General features: G+C 38.2%; 1 protein-coding gene across 1 annotated transcript; it reads right to left on the reverse strand.

The window, feature by feature from the left end:
* Window positions 1-413: 413 nt before the first annotated feature.
* On the reverse strand, window positions 414-10,055 carry LOC106610832 (uncharacterized). Its single transcript, XM_045711980.2, has 2 exons — window positions 9,445-10,055; window positions 414-1,935 (listed from the first exon to the last, which is right to left on the reverse strand). Exons 1-2 carry the CDS (start codon window positions 9,818-9,820, stop codon window positions 950-952), a joined length of 1,362 nt encoding a protein of 453 aa, XP_045567936.2. The 5' UTR covers window positions 9,821-10,055; the 3' UTR covers window positions 414-949.
* Window positions 10,056-20,243: the final 10,188 nt, after the last annotated feature.

Here is a 20,243-nt window from a genome sequence, read left to right on the forward strand (position 1 = left end):
CCCGTTTCATTGTTCTCAGATCGACCACTATCCAAATGCGTTACTGTTTTTCAGCCAGGGACTGCAGAGTCATCATTCCCCGTTCTGGCGCCTTCTGAGATCCTATAGGAGCCTTAGAAAATGTCACGTTACAGCAGAGATCCTCTGTTTTCGATAAAGAGGCTATAGAAGGCCAAGAAATGGTCAGAGAGGGCACTTCCTGTATGCAATCTTCTCAGGTTTTGGCCTGCCATGTGAGTTCTGTTATACTCACAGACACCAATTATATGCATATTCTAGTTTCTGGGCAGGAGTAATAACCAGATTAAATCGTGTAAGTTTTTTATCCGGCCGTGAAAATACTGCCCCCTATCCTAAACAGGTTAAAAAACTATAAACAATATAATTATAGAGAAACTCAAAATACCAACATGTGAGAAATATTGTACTTTATTAATGTTTCAATGGAACCAACCAAAATCATTCAATTATTTAATACAAAATACATTTAACCAAAATCAAGGTTTCATAATTATTGGCACTCCTCATTTAGTACTTAGTGCAACCACCTCCGGCAAAGATAACAGCATAGTCTTTTCCTGTAATGTTTGACAAGGTTAAGGAACACATTTGGAGGGATTTTGGACCATTCTTCTTTGCAGATCCTTTCAAGATCCTTCACATTCCCGGGTTAGCGCTTATCAACTGCCCTCTTCCACTCAGGTTTTCGATTGGATTGAGGTCCGGCGACTGAGATGCGACTGGAGATTTTGTTGTCACAGAACCATTTCTGTGTGGATCTTGATCGGGTCATTGTAAATCAATAGAACAGGGGGCAAACTTTTAAGGTTCTACATTGTGACATCATTAAAATACTCCTTCTACAATGTTAAAACATTCTACATTGTGACATTAATTCATTGATATCATGAAACATCTCCTTCATGTATGTACTTTTATCAGATTATCTCTAGTCATAGCTATGATATTTCTCTCCTGTGTGTGTTATCTGGTGTCGAGTCAGCTGCCCAGATCGAACAAAACTCTTCCCACATTGATCACAGCTATAAGGCTTCTCTCCTGTGTGTGTTCTTTGGTGCACTGTCAGATCGCTAGATTGACCAAAACTCTTCCTACATTGATCACAGGTATAGGGTTTCTCTCCTGTGTGTGTTCTCTGGTGTAGAGTCAGATTGCTAGATGCAGTAAAACTCTTCCCACATTGATCACAGCTATAGGGTTTCTCTCCTGTGTGTATTCTCTGGTGCACTGTAAGATCGCTAGATTGACCAAAACTCTTCCCACATTGACCACAGCTATAAGGTTTCTCTCCTGTGTGTGTTCTCTGGTGTAGAGTCAGATTGCTAGAATCAGTAAAACTCTTCCCACATTGATCACAGCTGTAGGGTTTCTCTCCTGTGTGTATTCTCTGGTGCACTGTCAGATAGCTAGATTGACCAAAACTCTTCCCACATTGACCACAGCTATAAGGTTTCTCTCCTGTGTGTGTTCTCTGGTGTACAATCAGATAGCTAGATGTAGTAAAACTCTTCCCACATTGATCACAGCTATAAGATTTTTCTCCTGTGTGTGTTCTCTGGTGTGACGACAGGCTGGTTGACTGAGTAAAACTCATCCCACACTGAGTACAGCTAAAAGATTTCTCTCCTGTGTGGATTCTCTGATGAATTCTAATGCCTGATGAGGAAGTGAATCTCTTCCCACATTGATCACAGATATAAGCTTTCTCTCCTGTGTGGATTCTCTGATGAATTGTAATGCCTGCTGAGGAGGTGAATCTCTTCCCACTGTCAGAGCAGCAGTGAGTTCTCTTCCCTGTGGATCTCTGCTGGTGTTTCTTGAGGTGTTCTGATCTGGAGCGACTCTTCTCTGCCTCGTCAGCATCATGAGGTTGTTGAGGCTTCCCAGAGGATCCACGATAGTCCCGTCTCTCTCCTGTGTGAACAACAAGTCAGACAGATGGTTAAAGGCCCACAACAGCGGAAATCCACTGTAAAAGGTGATGGCAACAGCATAGCCATGATGTTGTACAACAATTGGCTGCAATGAATGTAAAATTATTTGTCTTAAAATGAGCAAGAATAGTCAAATTTCAGTAGTAACATCGATGATTGTAGGCTAGAAATAAGTTATTAAAGTTGTTGAAACTCTAAGCAGTGTGCAAGACGACTTTTGGTCTCCAATATAAGCCCCTTTCTGTGTTTGCAAAAATTGCGGCACGAGGGCAATTTGGTTGTAGAAACTCCTCCCTGCTAATGAGGAAACCACTAGTTATGGATGTAGTATATCTGGTAATGAGGAAACCACTAGTTATGGATGTACTATATCTGCTAATGAGGAAACCACTAGTTATGGATGTAGTATATCTGGTAATGAGGAAACCACTAGTTATGGATGTACTATATCTGCTAATGAGGAAACCACTAGTTATGGATGTAGTATATCTGGTAATGAGGAAACCACTAGTTATGGATGTACTATATCTGCTAATGAGGAAACCACTAGTTATGGATGTAGTATATCTGGTAATGAGGAAACCACTAGTTATGGATGTAGTATATCTGGTAATGAGGAAACCGCTAGTTATGGATGTAGTATATCTGGTAATGAGGAAACCACTAGTTATGGATGTAGTATATCTGGTAATGAGGAAACCACTTGTTATGGATGTAGTATATCTGGTAATGAGGAAACCACTTGTTATGGATGTAGTATATCTGGTAATGAGGAAACCACTAGTTATGGATGTAGTATATCTGGTAATGAGGAAACCACTAGTTATGGATGTAGTATATCTGGTAATGAGGAAACCACTAGTTATGGATGTACTATATCTGCTAATGAGGAAACCACTAGTTATGGATGTAGTATATCTGGTAATGAGGAAACCACTAGTTATGGATGTACTATATCTGCTAATGAGGAAACCACTAGTTATGGATGTAGTATATCTGGTAATGAGGAAACCACTAGTTATGGATGTACTATATCTGCTAATGAGGAAACCACTAGTTATGGATGTAGTATATCTGGTAATGAGGAAACCACTAGTTATGGATGTACTATATCTGCTAATGAGGAAACCACTAGTTATGGATGTAGTATATCTGGTAATGAGGAAACCACTAGTTATGGATGTAGTATATCTGGTAATGAGGAAACCGCTAGTTATGGATGTAGTATATCTGGTAATGAGGAAACCACTAGTTATGGATGTAGTATATCTGGTAATGAGGAAACCACTTGTTATGGATGTAGTATATCTGGTAATGAGGAAACCACTTGTTATGGATGTAGTATATCTGGTAATGAGGAAACCACTAGTTATGGATGTAGTATATCTGGTAATGAGGAAACCACTAGTTATGGATGTAGTATATCTGGTAATGAGGAAACCACTAGTTATGGATGTAGTATATCTGGTAATGAGGAAACCACTAGTTATGGATGTAGTATATCTGGTAATGAGGAAACCACTAGTTATGGATGTAGTATATCTGGTAATGAGGAAACCACTAGTTATGGATGTAGTATATACTAGTTATGGATGTAGTATATCTGGTAATGAGGAAACCACTAGTTATGGATGTACTATATCTGCTAATGAGGAAACCACTAGTTATGGATGTAGTATATCTGGTAATGAGGAAACCACTAGTTATGGATGTAGTATATCTGGTAATGAGGAAACCGCTAGTTATGGATGTAGTATATCTGGTAATGAGGAAACCACTAGTTATGGATGTAGTATATCTGGTAATGAGGAAACCGCTAGTTATGGATGTAGTATATCTGGTAATGAGGAAACCACTAGTTATGGATGTAGTATATCTGGTAATGAGGAAACCGCTAGTTATGGATGTAGTATATCTGGTAATGAGGAAACCACTAGTTATGGATGTAGTATATCTGGTAATGAGGAAACCACTTGTTATGGATGTAGTATATCTGGTAATGAGGAAACCACTAGTTATGGATGTAGTATATCTGGTAATGAGGAAACCACTAGTTATGGATGTAGTATATCTGGTAATGAGGAAACCACTAGTTATGGATGTAGTATATCTGCCAGGAGCAAAAAATTAATGTGAACGGGGAAAACTCAGGGGATAATAACAGCCTCCATTTCCAGGTTGCTTATGAGTGCATTTCACACTACTTTGGATTATAATTGTAAGGCTCGTTTGAATGTTCTGCTTAATATAATGTTTGTGTTATTATCGCAAATCAACTGCTTTATACTTAAACATTTCAATCAGTAAAATATTCTTTGGCTAGCTTTTCCATCAGCCTGACAATGAGGGTTTGTACAGTAAGTGTTTGCCAAATTGGCCAATAACTTCACCTAACAATAACATAGACCTACTGTAGGACCCATAACGTCACCTAACAATAACATAGACCTACTGTAGGATCCACAACTTCACCTAACAACAACATAGACCTACTGTAGGATCCATAACTTCACCTAACAACAAATATACCCATGTCGTGATGTTTGTCATTCAATTGGAATTCAGAAAATGATTTCCTGGATCAGCTGATGATAGTTGAACATGTGACTAACTAAACAGCTACAGTATTATGTGTAATTATTGAAGAACCGTGTTAATGACAGTATCCATTTGGGTGTTGTCAATAAAGTTAAGGTGACTCTTGGTTAGAACCATTGGATTTAGCAAACTCTGAAATGATTTAAGATTTCTGTGCCCATGAAAACTGTTTCCCAGCGTAACATAAGGAGATACTAAATGTTACTTAGTTAGAGTGCATTTCAGAGATCTGAATACAACAAACTGTCCGATAGCAAGATCCAGTATTTAAGTTGAAGTTCATCATATGACAAGCGTAACATTATGACTATAACTACTGTTCCCTGAAGGAGGGAAACTAGGTACAACATACTATTAAATCCGTGCCTCGAAGGAAGCCCCGCCTTCCACAGGTGATGAGTGTAAGGCTCAGATGTATTCCTTAAATTTAATACCGCTCTTCACCGACCCAGGAAGGGGTGGGGCCAAACAGGTGTTGTACCTTGTTTCTCTCCTTCAGAGTAGAACACCTGTTTAGGAGAGGTGCTGGCTAGCAGAGTAGAACACCTGTTTAGGAGAGGTGCTGGCTAGCAGAGAAGAACACCTGTTTAGGACAGGTGCTGGCTAGCAGAGTAGAACACCTGTTTAGGAGAGGTTTTCATTTCATAGGTTTCATTTTAGTATACTGTAACAACATACTTAATGAGTATATACTATTAGTTCATTTAATGTATTAGTTAATTGTAGTATACTGTAACTACATACTTAATGAGTATATACTATTAGTTCATTTAATGTATTAGTTAATTGTAGTATACTGTAACTACATACTTAATGAGTATATACTACATACTATTAGTTCATTGTAGTATACTGTAACTACATACTTAATGAGTATATACTACATACTATTAGTTAATTGTAGTATACTGTAACTACATATTTAATGAGTATATACTACATACTATTAGTTAATTGTAGTATACTGTAACTACATACTTAATGAGTATATACTACATACTATTAGTTAATTGTAGTATACTGTAACTACATACTTAATGAGTATATACTACATACTATTAGTTAATTGTAGTATACTGTAACTACATACTTAATGAGTATATACTACATACTATTAGTTAATTGTAGTATACTGTAACTACATACTTAATGAGTATATACTATTACTTAATTGTAGTATACTGTAACTACATACTTAATGAGTATATACTACATACTATTAGATAATTGTAGTAAACTGTAACCGAACCGTTTCCTTTCAGTTGAGGCTCTTCTCCTGTCTACCGGAAGTTTATACTGTTGCTATGCAACCTCTTGCTAGCTAGTTAGCATAACACATTACAAGTTAGACATTTTACGACTTCAGGTGTGTTTTTAAATTCAATCTTGAATACCAGAGTGCTTCATAAATTCAGACCGTTGTCAGATTGTCTGTTTGTAAATTCAGCCCGTTTCACTCTCGGAGCCACTGGCCGCTCCAGCTGAGGAGTTGGGTTGATTTGACCGTTCTGACCTTAGCTTGCTAGCTACTTCCAGACACAAATGAGACTCTGACCATTTTACTCGCCCTAGCAGAGCTGGTTAGGCAGTTTTCATGTTATCCAGGGTGACTAACTGTGCTGCTGAAAAAAATTGAAATTATGTTTTTTGTTGCCTACGTTTACTGACACCTGGACATATTGAACGGGTGTTGAGCGCTAGTAAATTCATTATTCTGCTCTCTGGTACTCAGACGAGAGTGCTCTGAAATCAGAGTAGATAGTCAGAGTGAATTTATGAAAGCACCCGAATGTCCATTGAGAAAAAACAACGACTATACCATTTAGCTAAGAATGACGGGAATAATCAAGTCAATAAACGTTGGGTAGTTAGTTAGATAGAATATAGTTCATATACTGGCAAGTTTGATGTATAAGTAGCCAACTAACGTTAGGTAGCTAGATAACATACCGGTACCTACTGCTGTAATAACATGCTAACAAATTGTCAGCCAAAATAACGTTTAAAGTAACTTATTTGAAAAGTAATTACTTTATTACATTTTATTAACATTTGTCATAATTAGTTAAAACAATGAATTTGTATCGGCTCTGGTTGGACTTCGGCTGAATATTTTCCGCCATTTTCTTCCAATCTGAAAACAATGTGAAGCCACGCCCATTTCCTGAAGAATTGCATTATGGGCCCTAACGTACTGCGTGTTTACGTCATATTTTGGTGAATTTAGTACGACATCCGGGAACTTTTGGCATACTAACTACATCATACTATGACCAATAAGCACACTGTCATGACGTTGGCCTCTTTTGGTACAGGGAGGACAGTTGACCCCCTCCCTTTTGCACCACCACCCAACCTACCTTCCCCCCAATCCACCCTGTGTGTAAAGGGTTGTAAAAACTCTAAAATTCCAGGAGAGTCTCTGGCCACATGGCCCATAGAGAGACAAAGGAAATTCTTCCAACTCATAGAAGCGACATTTTGTGTTCTGGAGAAGGTATGGAAGATTGGTGAAGAATCCAGCTACGAACTGATCCGCTTGGTACAATTTTGTGATACTCAGAAGAGACAATATAGCCATATTACCATAAAACTGTTTATATAATAGCCTCAGCTTGAGACTCGCATCATAATGGGTGTATAGAATGTATTAATAAGGATAAAGCTTTTATAATACATTGAGATGCTATTGTACTGATGTAATGTGATAGAATTGTATTTCTGTAACCAAGTCTAGCTCAGTCATAGGCACGCCCCAGGGACACATACAGGACCAGGCGTCATTTGACAAGCCTGTTCGATGGGCACTATAAAACACCCCCTTGATTTACATTTCCCCAGACCAGGCCTACACTCCGTGGCCTATAGGTTTTACCATCCAATTCCTCTACTGAAAGTGAACCATACCACGTGGTTAACTTTTAGACTATTGATACCGACAGAATAAGAACAAGTCTTTGATATTAATTATTAGTCTGCAGCTAAGTAAATTATATCATTGAATGCGAAGACCAACGAAACAACCATTCTATGACGACATTAATGAATGTCGCTCTGAAAGATCCATTCTAACCGAGAGAGAGAGAGAGAGAGAGAACGCGGACAAAACTCTCCATCAGAACGCAACACTGAGCGTAAAAATATATTGATTGCAATTGTTCCCGAATGAGTGAGCCTTCAATTGTTAATATTAATGAACTCTGTAGGTGTGCATTCTCAGCTGACCGTTTATGACCCATTGTCTAACAGACCAGCCATGCCTGTTTTAGACCACTAGGGCACATTACGCTACCAATCCTTTGTGACGATAATTACTGTTTGTATGTCTTCTGTTAATCACTTAGTGTAGTAAATAAATGATTTTAAGACAATTGATGTATGGATGCTTTTAGTAAAGACTGGGTTCGTGCAGATACAACAATTTACGACGTTTGGAATGAGACTGGACTAAAGGTAAAATACACCATTTAAACCAGAAGATAATCGGCCTATACTATAATAGAATATAATATTATAGTACAGGAAAGTTATATTAGGAAAATTATAGCTTTGTAATCTGAATATTCTCCTTGGTGTCCCGATCTCCTAGTTAATTACAATTAAACGATTAATCAGTTTAATCGCGTGATAATAATTACAGGGAGCTAATTGATAAACATATCTTCAGTTTAATGGTACCCCCAAAGACACGACAACACTATATACTAAATTAACATCACAAATAGTACGGTTAGTATGAGTATTCTAACACAGCTAATGACTTATCAACAGCTCTAACAATTTGACCCTCACAGGAAATCTACACTGGCAGTTATAGAAAGACCCATTTACTATACAACCATTGCTTCTTGAAGAATATAACTTATAAATGCCTCAAATGTTTCAACTGTATTACCCCATCAGAAACCAGAACATAAGCTCGTATAACACCACTATTTGTAAACAAGCACTATATAGCCTTGACATATGGTTAAAACTATCATTTTGACCTTATGGATGTCCAGTGCTTGTATTCATAGTGTAGTCAATTCAGGGGGTAGTCCTGAGCTGAACTCAAACCTGGGTTCAGCAACTGACAAGTCAACACCTTTTAACTGTTATGCCAAGATGTCTGAACTTCTTGACGAGGTCACTAGGTGTTGGGTTACGATTGATACAATAGCTTTCTTTATGAATTACATTTTACATTTTAGTAATTTAGCAGACGCTCTTATCCAGAGCGACTTACAGTAGTGAATGCATACATTTCATACATTTTTTTTCTGTGCTGGCCCCCCGTGGGAATCGAACCCACAACCCTGGTGTTGCAAACACCATGCTCTACCAACTGAGCTACAGGGAAGGCTGAATGTGAGAGTGGTTACATTTGTCCAGCCCCCATTCCTCAGCTGTTTACCAAACCAAGTCTCAGGGCTGACAATTTTTTGCTATTTAAATCCTAGGTTACCCGTATAAAATAGCTGCACATCTATCAACCAATCTGTAGTTCATACAATAACAAAGCTGTCATTCCACCACTAGTTTGGTTATAAGATGATGATGAGGCTGGAGAAATGTAACTACTCTCAAATTCATAGACAGACCTATGGATGCAAGGACTGACCATCCATGATATCAACATTATAGTTTTAACAATGTAGAGGCGAACAGTGTTGATTTACATTGTTTCTAAACATTGGAGTAAAAAAAGCTTATTTGGGGTTCTGATGGGGATCAACAGTTGAACTAAGCTCATGAGGCATGTGTTATATTCTTCAAGAATCAATGGCTATAAATGAATCATTTGAAAAGTCTAAATATGGATGTAGCTATTGCATATTTCCCCTTTAACACCACACATTAGTTAAAAAACGGCAAGAGTTTGTGCCTCTGTTTTTAAGACAGTACTTACTAGTGTTAATCAGGGCCTGTTCATCGTTAGAACCATTGGATGCCTTAACATGCCTTTTGTCAACCGGGCCCAGATATCCTGTTTCCTCCTCTTCATCCTCGTCTTCTTCCAATGTGACAGTCATCTCCCCCTCCTCCTCTTTCACCCCCAAAACAGCATCCTCCTCCTCCTTCACTCTGAACGCGTCTTCCTCTTGTTTAACTGAAACGTCTTTCTCTTCTTCTTTCACTGTAACTGCCTCACCCTCTACTTGTTTTTGTATTGTGACATCCTCCTCTTCCTTCTCCTCTTTCACGACAACGTTCAGCCACAGTCCCTCTTTCTCCGTCCAGCAGACCTCTTCTTTAGCAGGAGGAGAGTAGTTTAGTGAGCTCATGGTCGGGGATGTTAGCTAGCTTGGCTAATGCTAACTTAACCAGCCAGCTAGCTGACTAATAAAAACAACACCGTAAATATGGAATAAAATCTGATAACTAACTAGACGACAGAAGTGGGTTTAAAACACAGTGGATAATATACACAAAAGCGTCTAAAGAGCTTTATTGGTTCGGCTATTTTGTCTAGCAAGCTACCGAGGTGTCTGAATAATTGTTGCTGCTGTTGAAAGAAGCGTTCCGTCCACTAGATTATACGTCACACCATCAGCATCGCCTTAAAGCCCCACATGATGTATTGTTACACCATGTAGGAGCAGTATAGACCTAGTCTGTTCATTATATACATCTACATGATGTATTGTTACACCGTGTAGGAGCAGTATAGACCTAGTCTGTTCATTATATACATCTACATGATGTATTGTTACACCGTGTAGGAGCAGTATAGACCTAGTCTGTTCATTATATACATCTACATGATGTATTGTTACACCGTGTAGGAGCAGTATAGACCTAGTCTGTTCATTATATACATCTACATGATGTATTGTTACACCGTGTAGGAGCAGTATAGACCTAGTCTGTTCATTATATACATCTACATGATGTATTGTTACACCATGTAGGAGCAGTATAGACCTAGTCTGTTCATTATATACATCTACATGATATATTGTTACACCATGTAGGAGCAGAATAGATCTAGTCCTATACCTAGTCCTATATTATTTTATACTAATACAATTGCTCAGAAAAAGAGATTTAGTTTAACATGTAATTCTCAAAGGGTAGGGTTCTGAATTATTGCCACCCATGTTTTCAATACTCCAGCACCCTCCCCTTGGGAGGATAATGACACTGAAATGTTTTATGAGTCCGAAGACTGAGATGGCCATTGAAAATGTTGATTTTGTGCCTAATTAACAATTTCTTTGTGGATGTTGATGTGTCTTGCTGGAAGATCCACTTATGGCCAAGTTTCAGCCTCCTAGCAGAGATGTAACCAGGTTTTGGGCTAAAATATCCTGGTAGTGGGTAAAGTTTATTTATTTATTTTATACAGTAATTTTTGCTCATCTTTATCAAGGGTATCAATAACTAGGTGCTTATTTTGATATCTAGTTATTTGACTGAATCAGAAATACAGATGTGGAGTAGATGTAGAGTTTGTTTTAAATTATCATTATAAAATCTGAACTAATCAAACAACACTTGTTGCTCTTTGTACGTGTTGATATAATATTCTTACTTAATGGAGATAAAGAAAACGTTTCCCTAAACTGCTTTATAATATTATAATTCAATGAAGAAGAAATTCGTTTTCCCTCCTCAACTGCGTTTCCTCCCTCCAGACAGAAGATGGCGATATGTGTCTTTCAGGCGACGTTTCTAGTGTGACGTATAATCTAGTGGACGGAACTCTTCTTCAACAACTGCAGCCACCTCAGTAGCTCGCTAGCCAACAAAGTCGTAACATTCGAGGGCGCTGGAAGATGGCGGCGAGTGTAGACGAGATTTCAGCTTGCTCCGAGTAACCTTAACTTTTATCCCTCTCAAACTTACTTAAATGTAACGGAACTTGGCTTATAGTAAACACAATAGAGAACAACACTTAGTTGACCGATAATTTGATTCATAACTTTGAGAAATGGAAGGAAAAAATGTGCGAAAGAGCAAAGGGAGGAGAAGGCAGTTGCTAGCTGAGCACTCATACGTTGGAGAAAAACCGCCACCTGACTCATCAGGAGAAGAAATGGAGGATTCTGGACATTCGGTTGATTCTGAAAATGCAGTCAATAGTCCTGCACCCAAAAAGACACAGAAAGAATTGTCTTTGCGCGAATTACAGGTCAACATAATCGATGCTGTCTCTGCAAAGATAAACGAAAGAGCCGACGGTCTGGAGAAAATGATACGCGAAAACACATCAAAAATAGTTGACCTCGAGACCTCTCTGAATCATGCATACAAGAGTATCGAAGAGCTTAAACTTGCAAACACTGCTACGTCTGAGAAATGCATTGCTCAGGAGAAGACCATCGCAGACATGCAAGAGCGCTTATCGGAAGCAGAGCGATACCGGAGAAGGTGGGGGCTACGGCTTTACGGTGTCCCCGAGGACCAGGATGAGAATGTGAAGCGCTTAGTAAGAGACATCTGTAACCGTGTGGCACCGGACTTTCCCGATGGATATATGGATATGGCTGTGGATGTCGCTCATCGTATTGGGAAGAAACAAGATGCCATCGTCAGCCGATCGATCATCATCCAGTTTGCTTTTCGCACAGCGAGAGATGCAGTTTGGAAGAAAGCAAAGGAAAGCGCCTTTCTGAAAGAAAGAAAACTTAGATTCGGTGAGGACTTGACTGCAGCAGACAAGGCAGCAAAGGCAAAATTGTGGCCTCTCGTACAACAGGCCCGAAATCAAGGAAACGGTGGATACTACAGGGGAATCAGAGCTTTTTTCGCCAACGGTAAAGACATACGACCGGGGTGATTTGATTTGTTCTGTCGGTAGGTTTACAAGGTAGTTCCTTCCCCACTGCAAACTGAACGTTCTACTTTTGAAACATGGTGTTACTATTTTACAAGTTAAGAATTCTCTTAATACATATATGAAGCAACTTTTTATAGAGAGGGTAAAGTTGAGATTGCATAGGATTTTTCTTTCTATTCTATAGATATGGACTTGAAGTTTATGTCAATCAATGCCAGGGGGATACGTAACATGTTGAAGAGAAAAGCTTTTTTTTTGTTTTGTAAGGACTGCAACGCAGATCTTGTATTCGTTCAAGAAACACATTCATGCAAAGAGGACTATAATTATTGGAAAAATCAGTGGGGCAGTGACATTTTTTTGGCCCACGGGACAAATCATTCAGCTGGGGTTGCAATTTTAGCACACAATTTCAAAGGGAAATTTTTGTTTACTCAAATGGACTCCAATGGACATTGGCTAGTAGCGGTCATCAACCACATGGACAGATTATTTGTGTTGTGTAATGTATATGGATACTGTTCTAGTCCTCCAAATAACTTACTTCTAGAGGAAATTGAAGAAATTCTTAAAAATCTTCTGAGAAAATATCCATCCAGTCAGATAATAGTTGGTGGAGATTTTAATATGGTTTATTCTAATGAGACTGATAGATTGCCTCATAGGCCTAACATTGGTGTGAACAAGTTGGTGAATTTCTGCCAAAGCCTGGACTTAATTGACATATGGAGAGTAAAAAACCCTGGAGAGATACAATACACATGGAGTAATAGAGATCGTTCCTTACAATCAAGAATTGATTTGTGGGTGATAACCTCTAGTCTTGTGCCCAACACTGTAGAGGTGAAAATACTGCCTGCAGTCCTGACGGATCATAAAGTCATATGGTTGACTGTAAGAATATGCAGTAATGATGGTAAGAAATACTCTGGTGGTTACTGGAAACGAAATAACTCATTGTTATTGCATGATGATTTAAAAAATCTGGTTAAGAATCTAATTTCTGTTTACTGGAGTTTAGCTACATCTAATGCAGAATATGGGAAATATTGGGAACTGCTGAAATTTAAAATCCGCTCAGCCTGTATTACTTATGGAAAACGGCTTGCTTTAAGAAGGAGATGTGAGGTAGCTGAACTCTCTAAGACAATTGCCGATATCACAGATATTGAGCATCTTGATCTTAATGAGAAAGCTAAATTGAATGATTTACAGAATCAACTAGATACATTGTATGAGGAAAAGGCTAGAGGAGCTTTCATAAGATCTAGAAAACAATGGCTTGAAAAAGGTGAAAAGAACAGTAGATACTTTTTTAATTTGGAGAAGAGGAGAGGGGAACTCAACACACTTCGGAAACTTAAAATTAATGGGGTTACCACTGAGGATAGAGAGTTGATATCAGAATTTACCACTACATTTTATGAGAATCTTTACTCCTTAGATAACAATTTGAGTGACTCTAAGGATCTCCTTGATTCTATAGAGAATGTTAATTCGATTAGTGAAGAACTCAATCAGTCTTGTTGCCAAGATTTATCCATTATGGACATCCAGTACGGGGTTGCTCAGTTAAAAAAGAACAAATCTCCAGGTTGTGATGGATTAACCTCTGAATTTTACAAAACCTTCTTTGAAGAAATAGCACCTTTTTTACTTGAAACCTTTAAGGAGGCTATAAAGAAGGGAGAACTACCTGCCTCTCTGAAGCAAGGGGTTATTACTCTTATACCTAAACCACACAAGGATCTCCTAAGTATTGATAATTGGCGTCCAATCACACTCCTAAATAACGACTACAAAATTATAGCCTTAATCTTTGCAAAAAGGTTAAAGTCTTGCTTAAATGATCTGATTGATGAATGTCAATCAGGGTTTATGAAAGGGCGCCATATATCTAATAATCTGAGGCTGATATTAGACTTGGTTGAGTATCGTGATCTATTAGATGACTTCCCTGTTATCCTATTTCTGGATTTTCAGAAAGCATTTGAGTCACAGTAAGTCACAATTTTATCTTTGATTGTCTTAAGCATTTGAAATTTGGTCGTTTCTTTGTTGATGCTATTAGAACTCTGTATAATGGTGGCAATAGCTGTATCAAAGTCTGTCATGGAACATCCTCAAGATTTAACATTTACAAAGGAATACGACAAGGTTGTCCAATTTCACCTTTTTTATTTTTGTTAGTTTCTCAAATGTTATGCTCATTAGTTCATAAAAGTCCATTTGAAGGCATTACATTCCAGTCCAGAGAGATCAAGATATCCCAACTGGCGGATGACACCTCACTTTTTTTGAAAAATGTATCTCAAGCTAGATTAGCATTGGATATCGTGAAGCAGTTCTCCAAAATCTCAGGCTTGACTTTAAATCTTTCCAAATGTGAGTTGTTTGTTGTGAAAGGAGCTGTCAACCCAGCAGATTGTAACATCTCTGAAAAAGATACTGTAACCTACCTCGGTGTAAAGATCACCAAAAATCTTAAGGCTATGAATGATCTTAATTTGAACCCTGTAACTGAATCTGTCCAAAAAAAATTATCCTCATGGTTAGGGAGGGATTTAAGTCTTCAAGGAAGGGTGCTTTTATCCAAAGCTGAGGGGCTATCTCGTGCATCCTATCTTTTTTCATCTATTGACATTCCCAAATCCACTTGCTGTACCTTAGATAGGCTTTTGTACAACTTCATATGGAAAAACAAGCCACATAAGATAAAAAGAGATGTTATCACCAACAGGGTTTGTGATGGCGGTCTAAATGTCTTAGATTTCACTCTCTTCAATCAGATATCAAAGGTCAACTGGATTAAAAGGTACATAAAAAATCCTCATAGCTTCTGGAATATTATACCTCATTTTGTTTTTCAGAAGTTCGGCGGGCTTAATTTTTTACTACAATGTCCATATATTGTGGGTAAAATTCCTGTGAAACTGGCGGTTTTTCACAAGCAGGCTTTAATGTGCTGGGCTTTGTTGTATAAACACAACTTTTCACCTCATAAATGTTTTATTTGGAACAATGGGTCAATATTACATAGAAATAAGATGTTATTTAACCATAAATGGTTCTCGAAAAACATTGTTCTTGTCAGCCAATTGGTTAATAACAGTGGGAATCTATTTACACAGAGAGAATTTATGGAAATATACAACTTTGAGGTTTCAAGCAAGGAATATGACACTGTTATTAAAGCTATACCTAGTGGGATAAAAACTTTACTTCAGAATAATGCATATTTTGGAATATCTCCGATTGTAAGCGATATTCAGGTGAATGGCATTGGTCTACTAGATACGAAATTCAACAATCGTTTAATAAGGGATATTTTCTACAGGAAGTCTATTCCCTCTGCGATATTTTGTTGGGCTTCATCGTTTGATGTAAACTGGCGCCGTGCTTGGCTCACTCCACACAGATTTATGGTGACCAATAAAGTAAAGGAGATCTCCTTTAAGATAATCCATAGATGCTATCCGTGTAATAGCTTGATTTCTAAATATATATTTGACGTTACCAGTGAATGCAGTTTTTGTGAACTAGAAACTGAATCTATTGAACACTTATTCTGTAATTGTTTATATAGTGAAGTGTTTTGGACTGATGTAAAACTATATTTTAGCCGCAAATTGCATACAACCATTGATATTACTAAGTTTGACATATTATTTTACTACACTGATTCCACAGTTGAACGTGAGTATGTCATAAATCTCTTTATTTTATTAGGAAAATCTTTTATCCATAAATCAAAATTTATGAAGAAAAAGCCCCTTTTCTTAATTTTTTTATCTGATTTGGAACAGTACGTAGAATCTTTAAAACGTATACAAAACAATATGTCAAAAAAATGTATTCGATATATGTCTGTATTTGATTTGATATAATAGTTTTTTTGTTTTTTTTCTCTAATTTCTTTGGATTCCCTCTGGCTGTTATGTTATGTTTATGTTTTGCATGTTACTGTTATTTACAGCAAGTTAAATAAAGATTTGTGCAAACTTAAATTTTTTTTTTTTTTAAAGTCGTAACATTCAAGTTCTTTAGACAATTTCGTGGTTTATTTGTCACTTTGCTTTAAACATACTTATGTGGAAACAGGGGCATTGATCTGATTAACACCAGTAAATACCGTGAGTACTATCTAATAAAACAGGGACATTGATCTGATTAACACCAGTAAATACAGTGAGTACTATCTAATAAAACAGGGACATTGATCTGATTAACACCAGTAAATACAGTGAGTACTATCTAATAAAACAGGGGCATTGATCTGATTAACACCAGTAAATACAGTGAGTACTTTCTATAAAACAGGGTGTAACTGACAGTTAATCTGTAAGTCTATGTCTTTGTTTTTTTGTTTGAATTGTTTACGTTTTCGCTATGCGGGGGAAATGATAAGACAGGTGGAACTACGTGGCTAATAACTGTTGTAACGGGGATCATTATCGTAGCAACACATCTTTGGGGGTGAAGGCATTTCCGCGCGGTGTTAGCTAAGTTTTCATGTGACCGGGTGTAGTTCGTAAAGGTTGATATGTGTATGTTAGTGTTAAAGTTGCGACAGTTCGTTTCTGGTATCAGAACAAAATAGTCAGCACATAGTAACTTCTGATTTATTTGTACTTTAATTAATGCAAACACGTGTATGGTAAATATGTCGTTCGTATACGGTCTAGCTGTTTTACCTCGCAGGGCAAACAGAGAAGAGAGCGTCACATTCTATTGTTTTCCCTTATATACTCTGACAGAGATAGTTCCTGCTCAATGCTGGCCTGTCAGAGGGAGGAGGAGCGTGGTTTAAACTTGCTCCTCCTAACGTCGGCGTGCAGGCAGGTCCCAGCGTCGTGACGCACTTCCTGTTGCCGGTTGTAGTTCTTCTTGTCTTCAACAGGTGATTTACCCGTAGTTTATGTACTTAGCATAGCTTCCCCAGTATATTATATAAGTTATGCATACAAATAGCCAGTTCAACCCTAACAATCCCCCTTTTCACACCCCTTGGGGTGTGAACATACTCTAATAAGAAATTTCAGGGAAATTTAAGAGTCCCCCTTTTGACACCCCCTAGGGTGTCACTCAACACAATTTGTATATTTCCATTTTTAATGATTAGATGAATTTTAAAAAACCCTCACATCCTTCCGGCTACACCTCACTTGTACTAGGTTGACTACCAGTCACCCAGGAACTTCAAACCCTCACATCAGGAAAGACAAATAGTATACACGACAAATTCATAACATATTATTCAACAAGTATAAAAAGAAAACCTTTTTGCGACAGTGGCTACACCTAACATGTGTGGGACAGACTCTTTGTCCCAGAACTTAAAACCTTCTCATCCACCTGCCACTACATTCAATACATATGAATTTATTGTGCATACGCTTTATTCAACCACTTCCTCAACAGTAAAACAAGGATCGTCCTCAGACAGATCCATCTTTGGCCCAGAGCTGGATTTAGTGTTCTCCGGGGTCAGTTCCATCAAAGGCATCATTCCGGTTGCTCTGACAACTTCTGTAAGAGACTTTCTTATGCAAGGGATTATACAGGCAGCACAACATAACAATAATAGGAACACAAGTACTAGGGTCAGAATTCCAGTAGCCACCATAGATGTGTACTTGCCAAAAAAGAAATTCATCCAATTTCCCTCGTCTACCCCTGCTTCACCCTTCATCTCAGCAGATAGCTTGTCAAGTCTCAATAGGGATTAAAATCATATCATTTCCATTACAATCCACCCGTTTTGCTAGATATTTCACATACATTATAACACATCTATTTTTATTGGATTCAGAAATTTCACACAAATTCAAACTAATTCATGCATCCCAATAGATGGTCTCATCTAACATGTGCTCCTCATAATTGAATGAATCCTCCACCAGGCTCGGCGGTAGGTACTTGTCGTCTCATTGGTCTGAACTTTGACTCGGTCCGTAGCTCACCATCTGCTCCGTTATCCATCTCTCTAGAGTTCTGGTGATTAAACCTCTCGCACACGGGACCAAACAACAACCACACAACCCAAACACACTCATACAGGTGAAAGCAGGCCAGAATACAGTTCTTGCAACACTTTTCCATTTCCCAAACATGAGCTGTGTTATCAGAAATGTACAGTAATGAACGTAATCATTCTACCTACACCATCCTCTTTGCCCGTAACCTATCGAGAGTCAGTCTATTTTACCAGGTCATGAGGGAGGTGGCGGATAATTGGTCAGAGAACCTCTTTACTGCATCCCCGGTTTCATTCATGAATCTCTGTTGATTATAAAAGATGTCATTAATTCAATCCACATTTTTATTTATTTGTCAACTACCAAAATAATGTAGTGTTAAAGCCTTCACATATTTGATTCATAACTTTGTATTCATCTGGAACCTCCCTGAGGATGCCAATGGCATCCATCTAGACAAAGCCATTCCCATCCTGATCAAAACTCCTCCTGTGCCTACTTTAGCCTCCTATAACTGGTCTCTGATAGTTAATTCGAACTGGTTGGACCAATAACCCCAGGACGCAAGTTCCTAACCACCCTTTGTGGTATTTTCTGTCGTATGCGTCCTTTGCTGGTACTAGCCCACCCTTCATCAGTTATAGGTGCTATGAGGTTAAACATTTTCTCCTGTGCTTTCAAACCTAAGTCAGTCACATTAACGATTACTTTCAGCCATTAAAATCATCTTAGTTCTCAGTGCCATTCTTGTATCTATCACACTGGTGCTCATCAGGAGTTAAGGTGAACCTAGGTGGTTTGGCTGAGTACTTCAATCTGGCCAACCCCAATTCCTGTACAGTTGTCTGCTTCCCCAGGAAATTGTTTAATGTTTACCTTAAATTCTACATCTTGATCTTCTTTGATTCCTTATTCTGTATGTCACTCATCAGTGTATTATATAGTTTATCTTCTACTTCTTCTCAATGACAACGGTAACCTATGTTTAGTACCAGTAGGTGGTGGATCTGAATATATCAGAAAGAATAGACTATGATGCAGCTCAGAGTTTCTACTCTTCCCAAAAACCGTCAACCCTCTCCTGCCTTTAGTCTCTCTGCTTGGTACCACCCCATACTCACACCTCTAGGAGCACACACAGTGATGAACGGTCGGGATAGGAAATCTTCGTTAAGGAGGTAACCCCCGGACCTTATTGGTTTTCGGTTCTTCTCCTAACTCTGTGTGTGATCATCAGTGCTCATATGTGTACATACCTTCTTGCAGTGGGTAACGTGGACCCAGGGGCGAAAATCTGATATCAACTTTGGAGGGGACAATTACATGAAATTTTCTCAAGAGCAATTCCTGAGGGGACACCAAAAGTAGTGCTGTAACACATAGCCTACATTGTAATATGGTAAATGTATATTGAGGAACCAAAGAAATAAGGTGTTTGCCGTACTCCTAACTACCGGTACCCAAAACTACACAACTAATCACAACAGCAATACCATTGCCTTTAACAAATCTTAGTTCAGTCACCAGTTTAAGTTGAGAGTGGGGGTATCCATGGCATTTTCCAATTATGTTCCTATTTTACAAGTGAAAAAATTGAGAACCTTTCATAATGTTGCCAAATAAAGACTCAACAAACTTACCTGAGACTCCCTGTCACTGCCAGTCTGTCCCTGCATATCTGTCCCCAACTCTGCTGTCTGTGTGCCATCTGTTGCCTGCTCTGCCTAATGACATCATTGTGAAACATTTCCATTAGAATTTCATTTCTTTCTTATGAACATTTTATCAACTAGTCTTTGAGATATTAGGCTACTAGGGTTCTTACTATGCGTTTTGGTGTATTAAAAAATACTCTGATGTCCGTCTTTAATTTTTCTGCAATTTTTCTACCTGGCTGGCTGGCTGGCTACACACGCAGTGTGTAGGTTATTTACAGTAGGAGATGGG

The sequence above is a fragment of the Salmo salar genome, chromosome 02, assembly GCF_965601325.2.
Source record: "Salmo salar chromosome 02, fSalSal1, whole genome shotgun sequence".
Taxonomy (NCBI): domain Eukaryota; kingdom Metazoa; phylum Chordata; class Actinopteri; order Salmoniformes; family Salmonidae; genus Salmo; species Salmo salar.

What these genes read in the sequence shown, in the direction of transcription:
- LOC106610832 (XM_045711980.2), bottom strand. Translation starts at nt 9,820, where the DNA reads ATGAGCTCACTAAACTACTCTCCTCCTGCTAAAGAAGAGGTCTGCTGG. An exon ending in ACAGGCCCTGATTAACACTA is followed by an intron (nt 1,936 to 9,444) that starts GTAAGTACTGTC and finishes TTGTTCACACAG; the next exon opens with GAGAGAGACGGGACTATCGT.